We start from the raw sequence: 23747 nt of genomic DNA on the forward strand, positions 1-23747 counted from the left end.
TGATACATACACCAGAGACTTTATGATTGTAGTTCTGCGTTTTAACACTTAAGGAATTTCATTTTTGCTGCAGTTTTCATTTTGCCCTTGCGTTTCAGCGATACTGCCACCAGGTGTCATTTCCAGGGAACTGAAGGTGATGCTTATTTGCTGTAATTCACCTTCAGCTCTGGAGTCTTAGCTTCTAATATCAAGTGTTTTTTAATAAGAATATATATATATGTAAAACTGTATCTTTCACAGCTGATTTGTAACTTACTGCATTCTGCCCTGTTCTCTAAAGTTTCAGGCAGTGTGATATCCAGCAGCTAAGTTACGCCTCCTCCCCTTAAGGAAGGGATGGGAAATACCGAGCAGACATCCTGGGTCCTTCCGCCTCTGTCCACGTGCCTCTATCAGTCATGGCCCCTTTCCCAGGGGAGTCCTTCTTAGCTTCACCAGCATTCAGAGTAGCTCTTGCAGTTGTTCTTAATTAGCATGGAGTATGTGATGCCTGCTTTACAGTTTTCTTTCTGATACATACTACTACTTCTTTTTCCAGTTTGAAGTTTTTTTTTGCTTCATCTGCTAAATTTTTTTTTCTTTTTCTAAATGAGACATTTATTCATTTCCTCAATCTCTGCCTTATAAAACCACAGTTAAGTCACAATGGACTGTAACCTATCATTTTCCCAAAATTGAGCTATAATTATTATTATTTTAAATTATTTGAGGGGAGCATTTCACTCAGAAGAGTAGATTATTTTTTCCCTTAAAATTGAAAGTATCTTGACCTACGTTTAATATACATTAATTGTAGATTTCATGAGATTTTCCTAAGCTGCAATTAAGCAACTGACTTAAGAAACTTAATTTTTTAAAATGTAAAATAATTACTCCTTTTTAAACAGAAATAAATTTCCAGCAACAAAAAAAAAATCAAATCTGTAACCAAATGGTTACATTATGAAGATGCACTAGGGATTTTAACCATGAATATGAAGAGATGTACATGTACTTTCGGTATACTTGCTCAGCTTATTTCCATAGTGATTTTATTTTTACTTTTAAGTTCTCATTTTATGTTTCAAGAGCCCATTTCAGCTTCTAGTAATGAGATCCATACCTACTGGCTATTTTTTTTCCTTTGGTGGGAGAGGGTAAAGAATTAAGGTTATAAATGACGCTTTTTTGTTGAAGTATAGTTTATGTACAAGATGGGTATTTTAAGTCTTCACTTTGTTGTGTTTTCATTTTTACTTACGACAGTGTATCCACTGCCTGAAACAGGACACAGACTGCTCCCATCACCTCCAGTACCCTTTTCTGTCGTCCACTCTCAGTTTCTGATTTCTGTCATCCTAAGTTAGTTTTGACTATTCACAGGCAAAATTCATATAAGTGGAATCCTGAAGTATTTATTATTTTGTTTCTTTGACGTAACAGGCATTATTTTTGGAGATTCGTCCATAGTGTGTCTCAGAAATTACTCCATTTTATTGCTTCACAGTCTTTCTTTGAATGGAAATGCCAAAATTGATCTGTATTTGCCTGTCAATGGATGTTGGGGTTGCTTCTAGTTTAGGACTGTTTCAGTAAGGCTACTGGGAACATTTTGATCAATTTCTGTACACATAAGTTCTCGGGTTTTCTGGGGTCATGACTTACAATTGCCAGATCATAGGGTGTCTGCTGTGTTTTCTTTCTTAAGAAAATACGAGTTTCCCAAGGTTCTCTCATTTTATATTCCCACAAGGTTATGAGAGATCCAATTGCATGACATCCTCGCCATTTCATGTGGTTGGTTCTTTTGAGTTTAGCTATTCTAATGGGCATGTAGTGGTTTTCATTTGATTTCTTCCTGATTGAGAATATTGACCTGGCCAGCTTTTCATGGGCTCAGTAGCCATTCATGTACCTTCTTTTGTGACCATCTTTCTAGTCTTTTGCCCATTTGTTATTGGGATGTTTAATTATTGGGCTCTAGAAGTTTTTTTAATGTAATGGATGTAAGTCCTTTGTCACCTGTATGCCAGTATTTATTCCCAGACTGTGGTTTGTCTACTTCTTTTCTTAGTAGCAGTTTTTAATAAAAAATTAATTTTTTATGAACAGTATTCTTTTTATTCTAAGAAATCTTCCCTCAAGTTTGTGAAGATACTCTCCTTTAAAAGTTTTAAATTGAAATGTGCATAGTTGATTTATAGTATCATATTAGTTTCAGGTGTACAGCACCATGATTCAGTTATAGATAAATACACACACGTATTATTTTCCCTTATGAGTTATTACAAAACTGAGCATAGTACCATGTGCTATTCACTAGGTCCTTGTTGGTTATCTATTTTATATCTAGTGGTGTGTATATTTTATTCCTAATTTAGCCCTCCCACATCCCTTTTCCCTTTGGTAACCGTAAATTTGTTTCCTGTGTCTGTGGGTCTGTTTCTGTTTTGAAAAGAAGTTCATTTGAATCTTTTTTAGATCTCACATGTGAGTACCCTATTTGTCCTTGTCTCACTCAGTATGATCATCTCTACGTCCAGCCGTGTTGCTGCGAATGGCATTATTTCATTATTTTATATCATTGAGTAATATTTCACTGTATGTGTGTGGAATAACACCACCACATCTTCTTTATATAGTCATCTGTCAATGGATATTCAGGTTGCTTCTGTGTCTGGGCTATTGCAGATAGTTCTGCAGTGAGCACTGGGTGCATGTCTCTTTTTCAGTTAGCTTTTCTCTGGATGTATGCCTAGGAATGGGACTGCAGTCCGATGTGGTAGCTCTGTTTTTAGTTTCTTAAGGAGCCTCCACGCTCTTCCCCATAGTGGCTGCACCAGGTTACAGTCCCACTAACACTGGGGGCGGGTTCTCTTTTCTCCTCTCCGGTATTCGTTATGTATAGATTTTTCATCTCTTTTCCGTGATGACCACTGTGACCGGTGGGAGGTGGTACTTTATCATAGTTTTGATTTGCATTTTCTCTAATAATTAAAGTGACGTTGAGCATCTTTTCATGTGCTTGTTGATCTTTTCTTGGGGAATCTTACTTTGTGTCTGTGTATATTTATTTTATCAATAACTGGGAGAAGTGTTCATCTTTCATGATGGTATAGGATTTGTCTTAATCTTCTTTTTAGTTGTTTTTTTTTTTTTTTTTCCTTTTAGATTTCTGTTTTTTGAAGCTCTCTTAATAGGTGTGCCCATTTAGTATTGTTAAAACTTGGTGATAAATTCAGTCTTTCATCACCATGAAATACTCCTTTTTGTCTTTAATATTTTCTTGTGTTTACTTCGTTTGGTATTATTCAAGCTATGCCAATTTTCTAATTCTTAATACTTTCATAATATTTTTTTTTAATCCTTTTAGTGTAAACCTGTTCATACTTCTGTATGTAAAATGACTTTTATATAGAGAATGTAGTTGAGTTATGCTTTTTAATCCAGTCAGATAGTATCTTTCTTTCACAATGAATTATTTGGTCCCTAGTTATTCAGAGGATTGGGTTTTAGACTTTTGCCATATGTATGTTATCTATTCTTTGTTTCCCACTACTTCTTTCATGCCTTCTTTGAAGTTGAGTACTTTTGGTGTTTTATTTCATCTTTTTGTACTAACTTTATAGCTATTCCTCTTTGTGTAATTGTTAATGTTGCTCTTATTATATGCCTCTTTAACTTACCAGTTGACCTTAACAAAAGGTTACATAACTTGATAAGCTGTGTGATAACCATGTGCTTTTTATCTAATGCCTTCCATCTTTCGTCATCATGTATCACTCATGCGAACAACATTTACGAGATTTTAAAACACACAAAAGATAAAGATAGTAACAAGTTCTTTTCGGGAGTTCCTTGGCAGTCCAGTGGTTAGGACTGACTTTGAGCTTTCACTGCCATGGCCCCAGGTTCAATGCCTTGTTAGGGAACTCTAAGATTCTACAAGCCACTCATCGTGGGCCAGGACCCCTCCCTCCCCTCCCAGCCCCCACCCCCACCCCCACCACACGCACACAAGTTCTTCTTACCCGTAGAGCTCACTTGTTGTTGTTCCTGAGTTCCATCTGGTTATTACGTTCCTTCAGCCTGAAGAACTTCCTTCAACTTTTTTACTTTGTAGTCAGTAACTTCTGCTGTTGAATTCTTTGCAGCAGTTGTTTATCTGAAAATACCTTTATTCACCTTTATTTTTGGAAAGATATTTTTCATGGATATGGAAATTTCAGTGGATGTAGAATTTTAGGTTTACATTTCAGCTAAAGAAAATGATGTTATGACATTGTTTTCTGTATTACATTGTGAGAAGTCATTGATTTTTCTAAGCAGTGTTTTGGGTTTTTTTCCTTTTTTATTCCCTCCCCCACCCCACCCTCCAACTTTTTATGTACTACTTCTTCTGTAGGGCAAGGACTATTATTATTCATCTTAAGCAGTGTTTTCTTTAAAATATTTCTCTCTTTTCCCCCTGGCTGATTTTGATGCCCCCCCCCCCCCTTTTTTTTTAAATATGTTTGATTTTTCAGCAGGTTGACTGTTAGGTTCTTGTGCTTAGTTTTCTCTGTATTTATTTTCTGTGGAGTGTGCTGAATTCGTTAGATCTGTGGGGTTGATATCTTTCATCAAAATCCTCAGACATTATCCTTTCAAATATTTGTTCTGTTTCACTTTCTCTTCTCCTGATAATTATGCACTTAAATATATGTTATGGTGCTTAATACCGTCTCAGAGGTCTCTAGTTTATTTATCTTGTTTTCTTTTTGTGTGTTAGTTTGGATCAATTCTTTGTCTCCTACTTTACTCATTGTTTTCCTTCTGTTGAGCCCAGTCTGCTGTTAAGATCATTAAATGGATTCTTCATTTATGATACTGCATTTTTTAGTTCTAGTGTTTTCACGTTTTAATTTATCTTTACCCACCCTCCCCAGTCTGTCCACACATGTTGTCTAGCTTTTGGACTAAATTTTTTTTTAAATTATATACTTATTTTTAAAATACCTATCTGCCAGTTTCAACAATTGGGTTATTTTATATATGTGGATTTTCTACAATTTTTTTCACTTAATATGGACTCATTTTTTGGGTTTGTTTCTTGTATCTGTAGTTTTTTAAATGTATGCTGGACTTCCTGCATTTAAGAACAGTTGAGGTAGAAGTAAATCTTATTTTCCTGTGAAACGAGACACGGCTTCCGCTCTGTCAGCCTGCTGGTATGATGAGGCTAGTTGGTTTCATTTGGTGCAGCCGAGTCTGGGCTCTGTCTTGTTTGTTTGCTTGACTTAGATTCTGTTCTCCACTGTCTTCATGGGGGTTACGCAGTGTGTGGAGGCTGGGGAGATCTTCTATATGTTACGCCCAGCCAGCAGCCCTCTTCTAATGTTCTGTGCCTCAGGCTGGTCTGTGTTCACACTGCTGCCCTGGCTTCAGCTTGCAACCCTGGGGTCCTCCCCGGGTCGTCGGCCTGTCCCACCCTTCGGCCCAGCCACTCATAGCTGTCAGAAGTTGGTTTGGAGTTGGGCTGGATTCTCCCTCCTCGCGTCCGTGGCTTTCGTTCCTTCTCCCACCGCAGTCTCTTCTCTCCCAGGAAAGGCTTTTCATTTTCCAGAATTTAGTTAGCTGTGGTTTCTTTAGTCCTCTGCTTGCTGATAGGTTTCTTTTTTAATTAATTAGTTTGGTTGCCTCAGGTCTCAGTGGCAGCCTGTGGGGTCTTTGCTGCCTCGTGGGGGATCTTGCATTGCCTTGCGCGAGCTCCTGAGCGTCAGGACAGCAGTTGTGGTGCGTGGGCTCTGCTGCTTTGTGGCATGTGGGGTCTTAGTTCCCTGACCAGGCCCAGAACCCACCTTTCCTGCACTACGAGGCGGGTTCTTAACCACTAGACCACCAGGTCCCTGATAGGTTTTTAAAAGGCAGTGATTTTGCGGTTTGCCTACCTAGCTTGTTCTTGATTTTGAAGAGTAATGGTCTCTTAAAAATTGCTACATTGCACCTAGAAGTAAAATCTGCTAATACTATTCTGAAGAAATTCAGTGTTCATAGGGATTTTAAAGGTTACCTGTTAAAATGAGTTTCCCTAAAATGTCAGCACATGTTAAAGGCAGTTTATTAAACATATTTTCTAAAGTGAAGCATAAATAATTTCCTTGTTTTTTTTTTTTAAAACTGGATATAAGCAAGGTACGGTGTTAAACCCATGGTTCTTTATTAGGAGTGATGGCTAAAGCTTTAATGAGCCACTGTTACCTAGGAAGTGCACCTGAGTTCACAGGTGTATTGGGCAGAAAAGAGGTTCGTAGCCACTGGTTGGTACACTTTCTTTGTAAAGGACCACAGAGTAAAGATTTTGTTGCATATTCTTGGTTCTGTTTGTTTTTACCATCTTTAAAAATGTAAAACCATTCATAGTAGGGGCTGTTTATATAAAACAGGCTCTGAAACAGGGCAGAGTTTGCTGATCCCTGCACTAGATGATCTTTATGGTCATTTGTGCTCAGAGTTATTTTGAATTTCTCCTAACTGCAGTGCTTTTAGAGTAGTACATGTGAAAATCCAGAGGAGCAGACCATGAAGCACTCCTTTTAACAAAGGTCTCGGCCTTACCCTATAAGGAACCTTATTTGATGTGATGTTATGTAGGCTTTTACACATTCCATCAAATTTAGAGAAACCCCCCCTTCTTTTGTCTCTTTTCTCTTTAGGAGTACAAACCACCAGGAACCCGTAAACTGCATAATATTCTCGGAGTAGAAACAGGAGGGCCTGGTGGGCGGCGTGCTGGGGAGTCGGGCCATACAGTAGCTGACTACTTGAAGTTCAAAGACCTCATTTTAAGGATGCTTGACTATGACCCCAAATCTCGAATTCAACCTTACTATGCCCTGCAGCACAGTTTTTTCAAGAAAACAGCTGATGAAGGTACAAATACGAGTAATAGTGTATCCACGAGTCCTGCTATGGAACAGTCACAGTCTTCAGGCACCACCTCCAGTACATCTTCAAGCTCAGGTCTGTTGTTCTGATACCATGTTAGGCTTTGAAATGTGTGCTCTTTTCTTTACAAAGTGGGGGTTATTTAATGTATTTTTAAAGTTTGTTAATGGGTAAGGAGGAATCCATCAGAGGGCAAACAGAAGAAGCAAGAACTACAATCCTACAACCTCCAGAACAAAAACCCACAATCACTAACCAAAATGATCACATGAATCACAGTATTGTGTAACTCAGGGAAGCTATGAGCCCTGCTGTGTGCGGCCACCCAGGTTGGATGGGTCATGGTGTCAGAGACTTCTGACAAAATGTGGTCCACTGGAGAAAGGAATGGCAAACCACTCCAGTATTCTTGCCTTGAGAACCCCATAAACAGTATGAAAAGGCGAAAAGATATGACACTGACACTTGAGGGATGCCCCCCGCCCCCAAGTCAGTAGGTGTCCAATGTGCTACTGTGGTGAAGAGAGGAAAAATAACTCCAGAAAGAATGAAGAGGCCGGGCCAAAGCGGAAACGATGCCCTGTTGTGGATGTGTTTGGTGATGGAAGTAAAGTCCGATGCTGTAAAGAACCTGGAATGTTAGGACCATGAATCAAGGTAAACTGGATGCGGCCAAGTGGGAGGTGACAAGAGTGAATATCAGCTTCTTAGGAATCAGTGAACTAAAATGGGCCGGAATGAGAAATTTAATTCCAGTGACCGTTGTATCTACTACTGTGGGCAAGAATCCCTTAGAAGAAATAGAATAGCCCTCATAGTCAACAAAAGAGTCCCAAATGTAATACTGGGGTGCAGTCTCGAAAATGACAGAATGATCTCTGTTCGTTTCCAAGGCAGACCATTCAATATCACAGTAATCCAAGTCTGTGCCTCAAACCACTAATGAAGTTGAACAGTTCTCTGAAGACCTACAAGACTTTCTAGAACTAACACCTAAAAAAGATGTCCTTTTCATCACTGGATTGGAATCGAAAGTAGAAAGTCAAAGAGATACCTGGAATAACAGGCAAGTTTGGCCTAAGAATACAAAATGAAGCACAGCAAAGGCTAACAGTTTTGCCAAAAGAACACGCTGGTCATAGCAAACACACTCTTCCAACAACACAGGAGACAACCCTACACATGGACATCACCAGATGATCAGTACCGAAATCAGGTTGATTATATTCTTTCCTGCCAAAGATGGAGAAGCTCTACACAGTCAGCCAAAACAAGACCTGGGGCTGACTGGCTCAGATTATGAGCTCCTTTTTGCAAAATTTAGGCTTAAACTGAAGAAGGTAGGGAAAAGCACTAGACCATTCGGGCATGACCTAAATCAAGTCCCTTATGACTACACAGTGGAGGTGTTGAATGGATTCAAGGGATTACGTCTGATAGACAGAGTGCCTGAAGAACTGTGGGCTGAATTCTTAACAACACTACAAACCTCACAAGGTTCGTTACATTGTGCAGGAGGTAGTCATCAAAACCATCTCCAGGAAAAAACGCAAGAGTGCAAAGTGGTTGTCTGAGGAAGCCTTACAAATAGCTGAGATGAGAACTGACAGGCAAAGGAGAAAGTGAAAGAGATAGCCAACTAAAGGCAGAGTTTTGGAGAATATCAAGGAGAGATAAAAAAGCCTTCTTAAATGACCAATGCAAAGAGAGGAAAACAATATAATGGGAAAGACTAGAGATCTCTTCAAGAAAATGGGAGATATCAGGGGAACATTTCATGCAAGGATAGGCATGACAGAGGACAGAAACAGTAAGAACATAACAGAAGCAGAAGAGGTTGAGGAGCGGTGGCGAGAATACATAGAGAGACTGTACAAAAAAGATCTTAGTGACCCAGATAACCACGATGGTGTGATCACTCACCTAGAGCCAGACATTCTGGAATGTGAAGTCAAGTGGACCTTGGAAAGCATCACTACAGTCAAAGTTACTGAAGGTGATAGAATTCCAGTTGAACTATTTTAAATCCTAAACGATGATGCTGTCAAAGTGCTGCACTCAATATGCCAGCAAATTTGGAAAACTCAGCAGTGGCCACAGGACTAGAAAAGGTCAGTTTCTAATCCTTAAGAAAGGGAATGCAAAAAAAATGTTCAAACTACTGAACAGTTGCACTCATCTCACACGCTAGCAAGGTAATGCTCAAAATCGTCCAAGCTAGACTTCCAACAGTATGTGAACCAAGAACTTAGAGATGTACAAGCTAGATTTAGAAAAAGCAGAGGAACCAGAGATCAAATTGCCAACATTTGTTGGCTCATAGAAAAAGCAAGGGAATTCCAGAAAAACATCTACTTGTGCGTCATTGACTGCGCTAAAACTTTTGACTGTGTGGATCACAAAAGCTGTGGAAAATTCTTCAAAAGATGGGAATACCAGACCACCTTAACCTGCTCCTGAGAAACCTGTATGCACATCAGGAAGAAACAGTTAAAACCTTTCATGAGCAACTGACTAGTTCCAAATCAGCAAAGGAGTACTTCAAGGCTGTATATTGTCACCCTGCTTATTTAACTTACATGCAGAGTACATCATGAGAAATGCTGGACTGGATGAAGCACAAGCCAGAATCAAGATTGCTGGGAGAAATATCAATAACCTCAGATAATGCAGATGACACTACCCTATGGCAGAAAGCAAAGAGGAACTAAAGAGCCTCTTGATGAAGGTGAAAGAGGAGAGTGCAAAAGCTGGCTTAAAACTCAACATTCAAAAAACGAAGATCATGGCATCCGGTCCCATCATTTCATGACAAATAGGTTAGGAAAAAATGGAAACAGTGACAGACTTTATTTTCTTGGGCTCCAAAATCATTTCAGACACTTGACTTGAAACTGTGAAATTAAAAGGTGCTTGCTCCTTGGAAGAAAAACTATGACCAACCTAGACATCATATTAAAAAGCAGAGACATTACTTTGCTGACAGAGGTCCATACAATCAAAGCTGTGGTTTTTCCAGTAGTCATATACAGATGTGAGAGTTGGACCATAAGGAAGAGTGAGCACGGAAGAATGGATTTTTCGAACTGTGGTACTGGAGAAGACTCTTGGGAGTCCCTTGAACTGCTAGGAGATCAAACCAATTAATCCTAAAGGAAATCAACCCTGAATATTCATTGGAAGGACTGACGCTGAAGCTCCAATACTTTGGCCACCTGATGCAAAGAGCCAACTGATTGAAATGACACTGATTCTAGAAAAGATTGAGGGAATGAGGAGAAGGGGGCAAAAGAAGATGAGATGGTTGGGTGGCATTGCCAACTTATTGCACATGAATTTTAGCAAACTCCTTGAGATAGTGAAGGACAGGGAAGCCTTGCGTGCTGCGCTCCTTGGGGAAGCAAAGAGTTGGACACAACTTGGCAACTGAGCAACAACAAGGGAGGAATTATTTTTTGTAAGTCTATTCTTTGGGGCTAGTCAAAAAAAGTCCACCAAGTTCTAAGACTTAACTGTGCATATAATAAATTCTGCTTGGGAAAAAACGAGTGGCCAAATATTTAAATTGTTTTTAAAGTGGAAATACTTGGTCCACATGCTTGAGTTTTCCTGACTTAACTTGGTCCATTTGAGTTCAGTGATCTGTGTGAAAGAAGAGAATTGGGTGCTTTTCTGGTGCCCTTTCAGGTTAATAGAAGGTGTTTCAGTTTTAATGTTACAGTTTTAGGATATATCTATTTCAACACAACTAACTTCAAACTCACAAGTAGTGTTGTGTTTCAATGCTCCAGGTGGATCGTCGGGGACGAGCAACAGTGGGAGAGCCAGGTCGGACCCAACGCACCAGCATCGGCACAGCGGCGGGCACTTCACGGCCGCCGTGCAGGCCATGGACTGTGAGACCCACAGTCCGCAGGTGAGCCCGGCCCGCCCTCATGCGCGCCCTCCGCCATGCCTGCGGAGCAGTGTGGGTGCCCAGGGTCTTTCAAGTGATTGTCACTTACCCCAAAGGGTCACAGCTTCCTCACCTGTAAGAGCTTCTCACTTACAAGACTGACATAAAGCAGCACAACCTTGCAGTCATTTCCCTCCTTGTTTAGAAACAGCTAAGATTTACTGAGTGCGTGCGAGCCGCTGCTCCATGTGGGTTTCCCCTGTGTTTATCTCGTTTACTCTGGGAGCATTTTGAGCCTTACCCTGTTTGGAGTTTCGTTTTACAGTGGGAACTGGGACTTCCTGGGTTCAGGTCTCTCTGAGGCTCAGGATCTTAATTACTGCCTCTCCCTCCTCTTGTCATCTGTCACCACCAATGGGCCTAGGTTCTGGATCAGTTTGTGGTTTGATTTCTCTCCTCCATGTTTTGTTTTGTGTTTTGAAGTTTTTTCATTCAGTTGGTTTTTCAACTGATTAAAGAGGATCTAATGAAGTAAAATTTCTTGAGGGGGTGAAGCAGATGGTAGTAGTAAAAATATGTACTAATATTTAAATACTCTGTAAACTAGTAAGTTAATTCATCCTGAGTACTGCGTAATGATGCCTATAATAAGAGGCAGTCTATTATTTAACGAGAAATAAAGTGGACGTTGATGAACATCACCCCTGTTGTTGGGTCTGGGGCTGCCGCGGGCTGGTGGAGCGGTGCACCTGTCAGAGGTTGTCGCCGCCCTTGATTCGTGGTCACCAGCCTGCTGGGCAGGCCTTCCTGCTTCTCACATCATCTCTTCCCGCTCCCGTTCTCTCCAGTACTTGTTTCAAACTCTTCTCTGCCTCTTAGAAGCCTCTCCTCCTCTATTCTCCCTGACTCGTCCCTGGGTGGGGAGCACTCTTCAGAAAGGAAGGCCTCACAGCCTGTCCCCAGACACCTCTCGTGCCTGCGCGGGCGCTTGTCCTCAGCCTCCTGCCCGGCCCGCTGCTACCCGGGGCCTCTGCTCACCGCCTTCCCTCCACGCCCGACCCTCCCCAGGCGTCTCTGGACGGCCTTCCCCGGCCCGTGTGTTCCCGCCCCGCGCTCTGCTCTCCGCGGGCTCTGTCTCCTCGCCCTTCGAGAGCCCTGCTGCTGCTGCCGTCAGCCTGCTCCCGCGTGAGCACCTGTCCTGTGCTGTCACCAGCGGTCAGTTCTCAGGAGCCGGGCGGGCTCTCGGTCGCTTCTCTCTCCGGTCTGCACTCACAGTGATGCGGCACTGGTTTCTGCCTGCCCTGGGCAGGCTCGCCTCTGCTTTCCCGGACAGCGTGGCCCTCCGCCCCGCCTGCCCCCTTCCGTCATCGCCTCCTTTCTGGATTCTCTTCTCCACCTGCCAGTGAAAGTGGACGTCCTGTGCCCTCTCTCACCGACACCCTCCTGGTGACCTCTTGTGCTCCTGCCCGTGCCCACAACTTCCATCTTGATGTCAGTCACTTCACATCTTGATTTCTGACCTGGACCTCACTCCTGAGCCCTGTGCCTTTATTTCTGATCATCTCCTATCAGTGCCGCACTAGAGGTCTCCACAGCACAACCTACAAGTGTGTCACATTGATCCTTGTCATCGCTTCCTCTTCTACCACAGCTCTTATACTTTGATCTATTCTTTGTACAGAATGGCCCCGAATTTACCCATTTTCTTAGGTCATACACTTGATGCTTGGGAGTTAATCCTTGAATCTCTCCCTCCCCCCCTGACAAGGAATCCAGTGATAAATAGTGTGGATTCTGAGTATCTTACATGTGTTTCTGTTCTCTCCACTTCACTCCCCCGCTCCTTGCTGCAGGCGTCTCTAGCCTATCTTACTATAAAGATGGTTTTTGACTGGTCTTCCAGCATCTGTTTCATTCACCAGTTCGCCTCTGTTCTTCAGCCAAGTAAATAAATGTTCAGGAAAGCAGTCTCATCCGGATCCATCCCCTGCTTTCAACCACTTTTTGGCTTTCTCTTGTACTTCAAAAAAAAAAAAAATTTGAGAAGGCTTCCCAGGTAGCGCTGGTGGTAAAGAACTGCCTACCAGTGCCGGAGACAAGAGACGCAGGTTCGACCCCTGATCAGGAAGATCCCCTGGAGGAGGGCACAGCAACCCCCTCCAGTATTCTAGTCTGGAGAGTCCCATGGACAGGGTGGCAAAGAGTCAGACGCAACTGAGCGCAGCGGGGTTTTCAGTGGTTCCTGTGCTCTGGCCCCGACCCAAGCATTCTTCCTCTCCATTCACTCTGGTCTTCCGGGAATTTTTTTCATTTTCCGGACCTTATTGTGTTCTCCATCACAGTTCTCACGTGGACTCTGCTCAGCCTGGAATATGCTTTTCCTCTCTCTCTGCTTCGGTGACTACTGTATATCCTTCTGAGCTTAAATATCACTACCAGAGGCTTTCCCTAATTCTTCAGAGTATCCTTCTTTCCTCCCTTTATTCTTCCAAATATATTAATACTGCAAATACATAAACTCTACCAGGATAAGATAAGACATTTGTGTTCATCCTACCCGTATTTAAAGAAGTCAATATTGTGTCTTATTTGCTTCAAACCTTTTTTATTTAATTTTTAAACAGTTGATACGTTCACATGGTTTACAAATCGGTAACATAGACGGGGACTCAGTGAAGAGTCTTTCCTTCTGTGTCCTCTAGCCACCTGATTACTATATTAATGTTACTGGTTTTCTGTAGCCTTTCTGAGATGTTTTATACATACTCAAGCAAATACAAATATATATTCTTCATCTAACCTTTTGCACACAAGTGGTAGGTAGCATACCATGCACACTGCTTCACAGCTTTTTTTTTTATTTTAATGTGTTTTACATATATTTTTTAATAGATATATTATGGAACTCATTCTGTTTCATAGAGAGCTTTTCATTTGTTTTGTTTTGCTTTTAACAGTCACACAGTATTCCGTTGTGTAGATGTTCCACAGGGCATTGCAGTTGTTCCCTATTAATGGACATTGAGTCTACTTTCAGTCTTCCTTACTTTACTACTCAAAATACTGCTATAATGAATAACCCCATATACAAATCATCCACACACACACAGTTAGTTCATCTGTGATATAAATTCTTGGATGTGAAATTGTTGGGTCAGAGAATAATGTGGCTTGTCACTTTGATGACTGTTGCCAAATTGCTCTCTGTGTAATTTTTACCAGTTTAGCTTGCCAGTAACTGAGTTTTAAGAAACTGGGATCATCTTTGGATACAGTCTGAAATGAAAAACCTAGCATTGGACACAGTATAGTTACATTTTGTTTATTTCTTTTCATGTATGAATTTGAGTAGTGTCACAGTTTAAGAACCATTAGCATTCTCTGATTGGAGAAGGAAATGGCAACCCACTCCAGTGTTCTTGCATGGAGAATCCCAGGGATGGCAGAGCCTGGTGGGCTACTGTCTATGGGGTTCCACAGAGTCGGACACGACTGAAGTGACTTAGCAGTAGCAGCAGCCTTCTCTGAGAATTTTCTGCCTGTTTTTTGTCTGGATTATTTTCAGTAGTATTTCTTGGGACCACTTTCATTGAGTAAATACTGAATGATCTGTGCTAGCCACTGGTGATAAAGAAACAGGCTTTGCCTTCCTAGAGGTTACAGTGACTCAGTATATAAATGAATCAAGTGAATAGAAATTGCAAGAACTAGAAAATAAGACAATATAATAGAGACTAGCTGTTTGTTGGGTGAGGTGTATTAATTTAAGTAGGCCCAACTGGTAACAGATAGAGCCCCCAAAATATGGTAGCTTGAAGAATGTGAAGTTTCTCTTTTATGTAATGTCCAGAGTGGGCATGTGGGTTAGCAGCACGGCTCTCCCATGTCCTGGGTTCCTGACATCTTGTGACTGCCCCATCCCCAGGGCCTAGTTGTCTGCTGCATGCCACAGAAGGACCTGGCAGGTATTTTGTGGACTGGATCTGGTTGTGCTATAGGAACTTGCCATTGACCAAAACAGTTGCACGGCCATGTCTAAGTACAGCGGAGACTGGAAGTGAGTGTGGTTGGAGCCACATGCCCAGGAAGAAGTTTTTTGAGGACAACTGGGAGTCTCTGGCCCAGAAGTTAGGGCAGCGTTAGCCAGAGTGGTGAGGGAAGACTCTGGAATTGAAACAATGAGAAAGAAGCATCCAAGCAGAAATTAGAAATCAGAGCATTGTAGGCAGAAGGGAACAGTATGTGCAGATACTCTGAGGCACGTGAAAGATGTTGACCAGATGGAGGAACAGAAGGAAGATGCTGTGTAGTAGGAACCCAGGCAGCAAGAAGAAGGCAGACCAGAGGAAAAGGCTGGAGAAATGAGCACTGATCAGACTGTGCAGGTTGTGTATCCATTCATCCATCAGTGGGTGCTTGGGTTGTTTCTTATTTTGGCTGTTACAATAATGCTACAGTGAACATGTGGGTACATATATCTTTCCAAGATAGTGTTTTTGTTTTCTTCAGGTAAATACCCAGAAGTGGAATTGAGGATCATGTGGTTCAGTTCAGTCACTCAGTCATGTCCGATTCTTTGTGACCCCATGGACTCCAGCACTCCAGGCTTCCCAGTCCATCACCAACTCCCAGAGTCCACCCAAACCCATGTCCATTGAATCGGTGATGCCATCCAACCATCTCATCCTCTGTTGTCCCCTTCTCTTCCTGCCTTCAGTCTTGCCCAGCATCAAGGTCTTCTCAAATCAGTCGATTCTTCACATCAAGTGGCCAAAGTATTGGAGTTTCAGCTTTAACATCAGTCCTTCCAGTGAATATTCAGGATTGATTTCCTTTAAGATGGACTGGTTGGATCTCCTTGCAGTCCAAGGGACTCTCAAGAGTCTTCTCCAGCACTACAGTTCAAAAGCATCAATTCTTTGGTGCTCAGCTTTCTTTATAATCCAGCTCTCACATCCATACATGACTACTGGAAAATCCATAGCCTTAACTAGACAGACCTTTCTTGGCAAAGTAACATGTCTACTTTTTAATATGCTGTCTTGGTTGGTCATAACTTTTCTTCCAAGGAAAGCGTCTTTTAATTTCATGGCTACAGTCACCATCTGCAGTGATTTTGGAGCCCAAAAAAATAAAGTCTGGCAGTGTTTCCACTAATGTTTGCCCCCATCTATTTGCCATGAAGTGATGGGACCAGATGCCATGATCTTCGTTTTCTGAATGTTGAGTTTTAAGCCAACTTTTTCACTCTCCACTTTCACCTTCATCAAGAGGCTTTTGAGTTCCTCTTCACTTTCTGCCATAAGGGTGGTGTCATCTGCATATCTGAGGTTATTGATATTTTTCCCGGCAATCTTGATTCCAGCTTGTGCTTCCTCCAGCCCAGCGTTTCTCATGATGTACTCTGCATAGAAGTTAAATAAGCAGGGTAATAATATACAGCCTTGACATACTCCTTTTCCTATTTGGACCCAGTCTGTTCTTCCATGTCCAATTCTAACTGTTGCTTCCTGACCTGCATATAGGTTTCTCAAGAGGCAGGTCAGGTGGTCTGGTATTCCCGTCTCCTGAAGAATTTTCCACAGTTAATGTGATCCACACAGTCAAAGGCTTTGGCATAGTTAACAAAGCAGAAATAAATGTTTTTCTGGAACTCTCTTGCTTTTTCGATAACCCAACAGATGTTGGCAATTTGATCTCTGGTTCCTCTGCCTTTTCTAAAACCAGCTTGAACATCTGGAAGTTCATGGTTCATGTACTGTTTAAGTCTGGCTTGGAGAATTTTGAGCATTAGTTTACTAGCGTGTGAGATGAGTGCAATTGTGCAGTAGTTTGAGCATTCTTTGGCACTGCCTTTCTTTGGGATTGGAATGAAAACTGACCTTTTCCAGTCCTGTGGCCCCTCCTGGGTTTTCCAAATTTGCTGACATATTGAGTGCAGCACTTTCACAGCATCATCTTTTAGGATTTGACATAGCTCAGCTGGAATTCCATCACCTCCACTAGCTTTGTTCGTGGTGATGCTTCCTAAGGCCCACTTGACTTCACATTCCAGGATGTCTGGTTCTAGGTGACTGATCACTCCATCATGATTATCTGGGTTGTGAAGATCTTTTTTGTATAGTTCTTCTGTGTATTCTTGCCACCTCTTCTTAATATCTTCTGCTTCTGTTAGGTCCATACCATTTCTGTCCTTCACTGAGCCCATCTTTGCATGAAATGTTCCCTTGGTATCTCTGATTTTCTTGAAGAGATTGCTAGTCTTTCCCATTCTGTTGTTTTCCTCTAGTTCTTTGCATTGATCACCGAGGAAGCCTTTCTTATCTCTCCTTGCTATTCTTTGGAACTCTGCATTCAAATGGGTATGTCTTTCCTTTTCTCCTTTGCTTTTCTCTTCTCTTCTTTTCACAGCTATTTGTAAGGCCTCCTCAGATAGCCTTTTTGGTTTTTTGCATTTCTTTTCCATGGGGATGGTCTTGATCCCTGTCTCCTGTACAATGTCACCTCCATCCATAGTTTATCAGGCTCTCTATCAGATCTAATCCCATGAGTCTCAGTTCCACTGTATAATCATATTATGTGGTAGTTCTGTTTTTAATTTTTTGAAGAACCTCCTCCATACTATTTTCCATATAATGGGTGTACTAATGTATGTTCCCATCAGCAGTACGTGAGGGTTTCCTTTTTTCTGCATCCTCACCAGCAGTTGTCATTTGTTGTCTTTTGGGAGTGGTGTCTCACTGTGGTTTGGGTTTGCATTTCTTTAGTGACAAATGATGTTGAGTTGCTTTCCTTGTGCATGGGGGCCATCTTTGTGTCTTCCTTGGAAACGTGTAGTCAGATCTCCTGCCCATTTTTAAGTCAGATTATTTGGGGTTTTGCTATTGAGTTTTATCAGTTCTTTTTATGCTTGGGATATTAGCCTATCAGGTACGTGGTTGACAAATGTTTTCTCTCATTCAGTAGGTTGCCTTTTAGTTTTGTTGATGGTTTCCTTTAGTGTACAGTAGGTTTTTAGTATAATGTAGTCTCATTTGTTTATTTTTGCTTTTGTGGCTTTTGCTTTGGTGTCAGATTCAAAAAATCATTGCCAGGGCTTGTTCCAGACTGTCTGTGTTTCCTTCTAGGAGTTTTCTGGCTTCAAGTCTTTAATCCATGTTGAGTTCATTTGGGGGTTTAGTGTAAAATGGTGGTTGAGTTTCATTCTTTTGTATCTGGCTGTCTAGTTTTCCTGACACCATTTAAATTAATTAACTAATTTCTCCTCTGTGCTGGGTCTTCACTGTTGCACACAGGCTCTCTGTGGTCTCCGTGAGCAGGGGCTGCTCTTTGCTGAGCTGTGTGGGTCTTCATTATTGCGCACAGGCTCTCTGGTCTCTGCGAGTGGGGCTGCTCTTTGCTGAGCTCTGTTGCTTCTCCTGTGGCAGCTTCTCGGTGCAGAGCGTGGGCTGCAGTATGCGTGGCGCCCAGTCTTGGTTTCCCTGTGGCCTCGGGCATCTTCTGGGCAGGGATCAGACCTGTGTTCCCGGCGTCGGCAGGTGGATTCTTAACCACTGGACCACCGGGAATTCCCACGACACCATTTATTGAAGGGAATAGCCTTTCTCCATTGTATATTTTTGGTTCTTTCTCACAAATTAATCGACTGTATACACATGGGTTTATTTCTGGGCTCGCTCTCCTGTTCCGTTGATCTGTGTGCTGGTTTTTGTGCTGGTACCATGCCGTTTTTAGTTCCTATAGCTTTGTAGTATAGTTCTGTATCAAGGAGTGTGATGCTTCCAGCTTTTTCTTTCTCAGGGTTGCTTCAACTACTTGGATCTTTTTTGTGGATTACAAATTTTAGGATTTTGTTCTATTTTTTGAAAAAATGCCATTGAAGTTTTGATTCTGATAGGATTGCATCAACTCTGCAGGTTGCTCTCAGTATTTGGACACTTAGCAGCGCTGATTCTCCCTTTCCAGTCAGTGAGCAGGGCCAGTCTTCCCATTGCCTTGGGTCTTCCATGTCTCTTGCTCTTGTCTTGTTTTCCATATAAAGCTCTTTCACCTCCTTGGTTAAATTTATTTCTTGCTTATTTTGTTCTTTTTGATGCCTTTGTAAATGGGATTGTTTTCTTTTTCTGATATTTTATTATTAGTATATAGAAATGCAATAGGTTTTTGTGTAACTGATTTTGTATCCTGTAACCCTGCTGCTGCTGCTGCTAAGTCACTTCAGTCATGTCCGACTCTGTGCGAGCCCATAGACGGCAGCCCACCAGGCTCCCCCATCCCTGGGATTCTCCAGGCAAGAACACTGGAGTGGGTTGCCATCTCCTTCTCCAATGCATGAAAGTGAAAAGTGAAAGTGAAGTCTCTCAGTTGTGTCCGACTCTTCACGACCCCATGGACTGCAGCCCACCAGGCTCCCCTGTCCATGGGATTTTCTGAGAGTACTGGAGTGGGGTGCCATTGCCTTCTCCTCCTGTAACCCTACTGAATTTATTATCTCCAAAACTTTTCTCATGGAGTCTTTACGGTTTTCCATATATAATGTTGCATCATGAGTATGTAGCAACCATTTTACTTCTTTATTTCCAATTTGGATGCTTTTTATTTCTTTTTCATGCTTAATAGTTTGGATATCTGTTTTTAAAAGATCATTCTTGTGATTTGGGGAGTGGTTTGGTAAAAGGCAAGGGGGGAAGATGGGAGTTGATTTAGCAGGCTGTTGTGTTAGTCTAGGCAAGAGATGGTAGTGACCTCAGATAGAGTAATGAAGAGATGCCAGATGTGAGTTCTTATTTTGGAGGTGGCTTTAGTGTTACTCACTGATTGTTTGAGTGGAGGAATGGTTAGGCAGCTAAATGCATAGTAGTGGTTCAGTTAAAACAGGAAAGATGGAGAGGAGGGGCTTTAGGGTAAAGAATGTCTTTTGGACTGATCAGAAATAACCAGTTTTACCCTCTGGCCCTTTCCAGAAGAAGTTTGCTGACCCCTGGCATAAAGAGTGCTCCCAAGGAAGGAAAGTGGCCAATAAAATATATGACCCTGTTTATGGGTAGAACTTGCTAAAAATTGCAGCTTTCATAATAAAATGATTTTCACTCTTGAAACATATTTGCAAGTTTGTGTTAGAGAGCTGTCTAAAACATTAAAATTTCAAACCCCTCTCTCTAATGTAAATGCTAATGTAGCTTTTAATTGAAGATTAAAGCTTGGAAACATCCTCTGAATAAATCTTTTTACAATCTGCTCTTCCAGGTGCGTCAGCAGTTTCCTGCTCCCCTTGGTTGGTCAGGCACTGAAGCTCCTACACAAGTCACTGTTGAAACTCATCCCGTTCAAGAAACCACCTTTCATGTAGCCCCTCAACAGAATGCATTGCATCACCACCACGGAAACAGTTCCCATCACCACCACCACCACCACCACCACCACCACCACCATGGACAGCAAGCCTTGGGCAACCGGACCAGGCCAAGGGTCTACAATTCTCCAACAAATAGCTCCTCTACCCAGGATTCTATGGAGGTTGGCCATAGTCACCACTCCATGACATCCCTGTCTTCCTCAACTACTTCTTCCTCTACATCTTCCTCCTCTACTGGTAATCAAGGCAATCAGGCCTACCAGAATCGCCCAGTGGCTGCTAATACCTTGGACTTTGGACAGAACGGAGCTATGGACGTTAATTTAACCGTCTACTCCAATCCCCGCCAAGAGACTGGCATAGCTGGACATCCAGCATACCAGTTTTCTGCTAATACAGGCCCTGCACATTACATGACTGAAGGGCACCTGGCAATGCGGCAAGGGGCTGATAGGGAGGAGTCCCCCATGACGGGGGTGTGTGTGCAGCAGAGTCCTGTAGCTAGCTCGTGACTACATTGAAACTTGAGTTTGTTTCTTGTGTGTTTTTATAGAAGTGGTGTTTTTTTCCAAAAAAAACAAAGTGCAAAGCTGCTTGAATCAGAAGGAGATTAACACACTGAACTGCTACAGGAGGGCAAAGCTGACTTTTTTTTTTTTTTAACTTGAAAAGATTGCAAAGGGACAATGAAGTTTTTAAAAGAGCCATGTCCAAACCCATCTTCTCGGATAGCTCAGAGGCGTCCTCTTTTTGCCGCCCCCCATTTTAACTTGCCACATCCCGGTCACGTAGTGGGGTTTTTTGTCTTTCTATTCCACAAAAGTTATTGTTCAGATGTTGGTCTTGCTCATTTGCCAACTAATTTTAAAATAAAACGGCACTGCACATCATTTGCGTACAGGGCCCCATGAGGGTGTTTTCTCCCCCTTTTTGTTTTTCCTTCCCCCCCCCCACCCCGCCTCCCGTTTTTGTTTTGTTTTTGTTCTGTTTGGGGTGGGGGGTGGGAAATTGGGGTTTTTAAGTCCTCTAAACACACTTGGGCACGGAAACGCAGTACTGTAAGAAGAGGGACCTCCAGCTCACACAGTCATCACCTGCAGCTGTATGGGAGGGACGGTTGTATGGGCGTGTGGAAGGCACAGGACGCACGCTGAGTGGCGGGGTCAGAGCCCTCTGTCTGAACCTCCTGAGGAGCAAAGCAGCACTGACCTGGGGTCCTGTGGGTCTCCCGTTGCCGAGGCCGCAGGGAGGGGAACGGAACGTGACTGGCCTCCCGTCCAGGGTGCACTGAGAAGCAATCAACGGGTCAGTCGTGGCCAGTCCTGAGGAGGTCTGAGTGGTGGTCTTTGGGAAAACCTTTGGCCTTATGGATTTGGACTCGAAACTAGAAGAGCCTACCATTTCAGATGCAATCACTTTGGGACATGCTTTTGCAGACAGTCCTTAACGCTGAAAACACAGAGAATGGGTAATTCAAGAGGCCTTTCTTTTAAAACAGACTTTGGTGACCCACTAATTGTAAGGTATTGCAAGGTCACTTTGCGTGTGTCATAAAGTTGACTTCCTTATTGGTTGAAGGTCACAGAAGTAGTGGTTTGCTTTGATGGAAATAGCTACAGCTGTGTCCCTTCCTGCTTTTTACTTTTTCTTTTGCTTTTTCTCGGCACGTGGTATCTCCACCATTTCTTCTGCACAAAGATGTCTTCTGTTCATCCTGAACATTTTTTAAAAAAAAATGCAGAATTTTATGTGACTGCTTTTTTGCCTCACAATTATGCTGTGAATTTTACAAAAATTTATTTTCTTTTTTGATAATTTATTGTACCAAAGCTGTTTTTATAGCACATAGATGTCTGTAACCAATAATGTAGCAGTTCTGCACTTTGACACAAGGTGTAACTAGACCATTTTTAAATGTCAGTTGAAAATTATGGCTGTACTATTGCTTAAACAAAACTGGAACTGTTGCTGAATCCATAGCCAATACATTTACAGCAATCTGTGTACTGAACATGATAGATTGACACCTAACTCAAGATTACAGCAGCTGTTACATCCTCAATGTGTTCAGGCTTCTGAAGGTAAAGGGACACTGGATCCAGAAGCTATGGAACTAGCAGTTGATTCTTGTATTCCTGATTAACCTACTTGTAAACTTGAAAGCAAGACCTCGATTGCACCAACAGGTCCAAAACATGAGCACGAGGAAAGCAGAACTCGCACACGTGACCTGAGATGAGCAGGCTGGTGTTTTAACAGGTGCCTAGTTTTGAGATTACGCTGCCTTAATGTAACACAGTCTGGCAGTTGCTAAATTTGTGTTCCCATTTTAAATTGACCAATTTTACGGTGTTATACTTTTGAGCGGTTGAATTGGGAGAATGAAGATAAGAAATTTACCTGTCCAGGATCAAAGAAGCCTAGAAAAGAAGCAGTAATCTACCTCTGCCGATAACCCTGTTCAAAACAACTCAGCAGAAACACCACGTTACTTTTTATTGGTCAATTCCATGTGGCTGACTAGGTCAATTTTTTTCTGAACAAAAGCAGGTTTTTATATGTAAAACAGTGACAAAAGACAAAAAGGTTTAAAACTATGTGAATGTGAATGGAAACTTGGGAATATCCGTTTTTATAAAACCACACAAAAATTTTTTTTGTTGTTAATCAGGAAATCCATATTTATTTTGTAATTAAATGTCAAGCCTGTGGATGATTTTTGAACTTCGTAGTTCATGAAGGTTTACAGTGAATAAAAGGATGTCATCTTGAGTCTAGCAATATCAAAAGGAATTCAGTAGTTACTGCTGTTTAGGAATATGAGGTGAAGACATACGTGGGTCAGGTCATTTTTTTTCTGTGCTGGTTGCCACATCTTAGCAAGCACCAAAAAAAAAAGCAGTTTTTAAACCGCTATTTACATACAGGAAGTCATCAGAGCCGATGCTTCTGCATACTGTGTTATGTTGCAGTCCAGTTTTGTGTGCTTTACTACACGGTTTGGTTACAGGGCTTCTGTGCATTGTAAACATAAACAGCATGGAAAAGGTTAAATACCTGTGTGCAGATTGTAAGATCTGGTCCGGACTTGCTGTGTATATTGTAACGTTAAATGAAAAAGAACCCCCCTTTGTATTATAGTCATGCGGTCTTATGTATGATAAACAGTTGAATAATTTGTCCTCAGACTCTTTACTATGCTTTTTTTAAGATTAAGTAAAATGTAAACATAGTTAAAAAAAAAAACGTTACTATGCAGTTAACCTGGTCTAGGTAATGGTCTGGTAGGTATACCAACTAGAAGTTTGAAGTCAAATGTGTAGAAAGGAAAATCATAGTTACATCAACCTAGGCTTCAAAAATCTTGGAAAAAAAAGTAAAAATTGGAGGTTTAACAGACAATTTGATTTTTTAAGATTGACTCTTTACTATATTCACAGGTTCTGTCTGATTGAAAATGCTAGTAGTTCGTCATGTTGGGGATGGCGTGGGAGTTAGGTGGTTTTCTCTAGGCTTTGACCTGCGTGGAAACACGAGGAGCTACAAATCATACCCTTCCTCTTGCCCCAGATCCTTGATGGATGTCTG

General features: G+C 41.9%; 1 protein-coding gene across 3 annotated transcripts in view; it reads left to right on the top strand.

Annotated features, from left to right (window-relative positions):
- DYRK1A (dual specificity tyrosine phosphorylation regulated kinase 1A) overlaps nucleotides 1–23347 on the top strand; it is a 143610-nt gene extending 120263 nt beyond the window's left edge. For 2 of the 3 annotated variants that reach the window (XM_027548898.1, XM_027548899.1), the window contains exons 10-12: nucleotides 6678–6984; nucleotides 10701–10825; nucleotides 20051–23347. In XM_027548898.1, the coding sequence (XP_027404699.1) occupies nucleotides 6678–6984; nucleotides 10701–10825; nucleotides 20051–20671 (1053 nt within the window). In that variant the 3' untranslated portion in view covers nucleotides 20672–23347. The remainder of the gene's footprint in view (nucleotides 1–6677; nucleotides 6985–10700; nucleotides 10826–20050) is intronic. The other variant, XM_027548900.1, reaches the window with a different exon arrangement.
- The last annotated feature ends 400 nt before the right edge of the window (nucleotides 23348–23747 follow it).

The sequence above is a fragment of the Bos indicus x Bos taurus genome, chromosome 1 (assembly GCF_003369695.1).
Source record: "Bos indicus x Bos taurus breed Angus x Brahman F1 hybrid chromosome 1, Bos_hybrid_MaternalHap_v2.0, whole genome shotgun sequence".
In the NCBI taxonomy this organism is placed as follows: domain Eukaryota; kingdom Metazoa; phylum Chordata; class Mammalia; order Artiodactyla; family Bovidae; genus Bos; species Bos indicus x Bos taurus.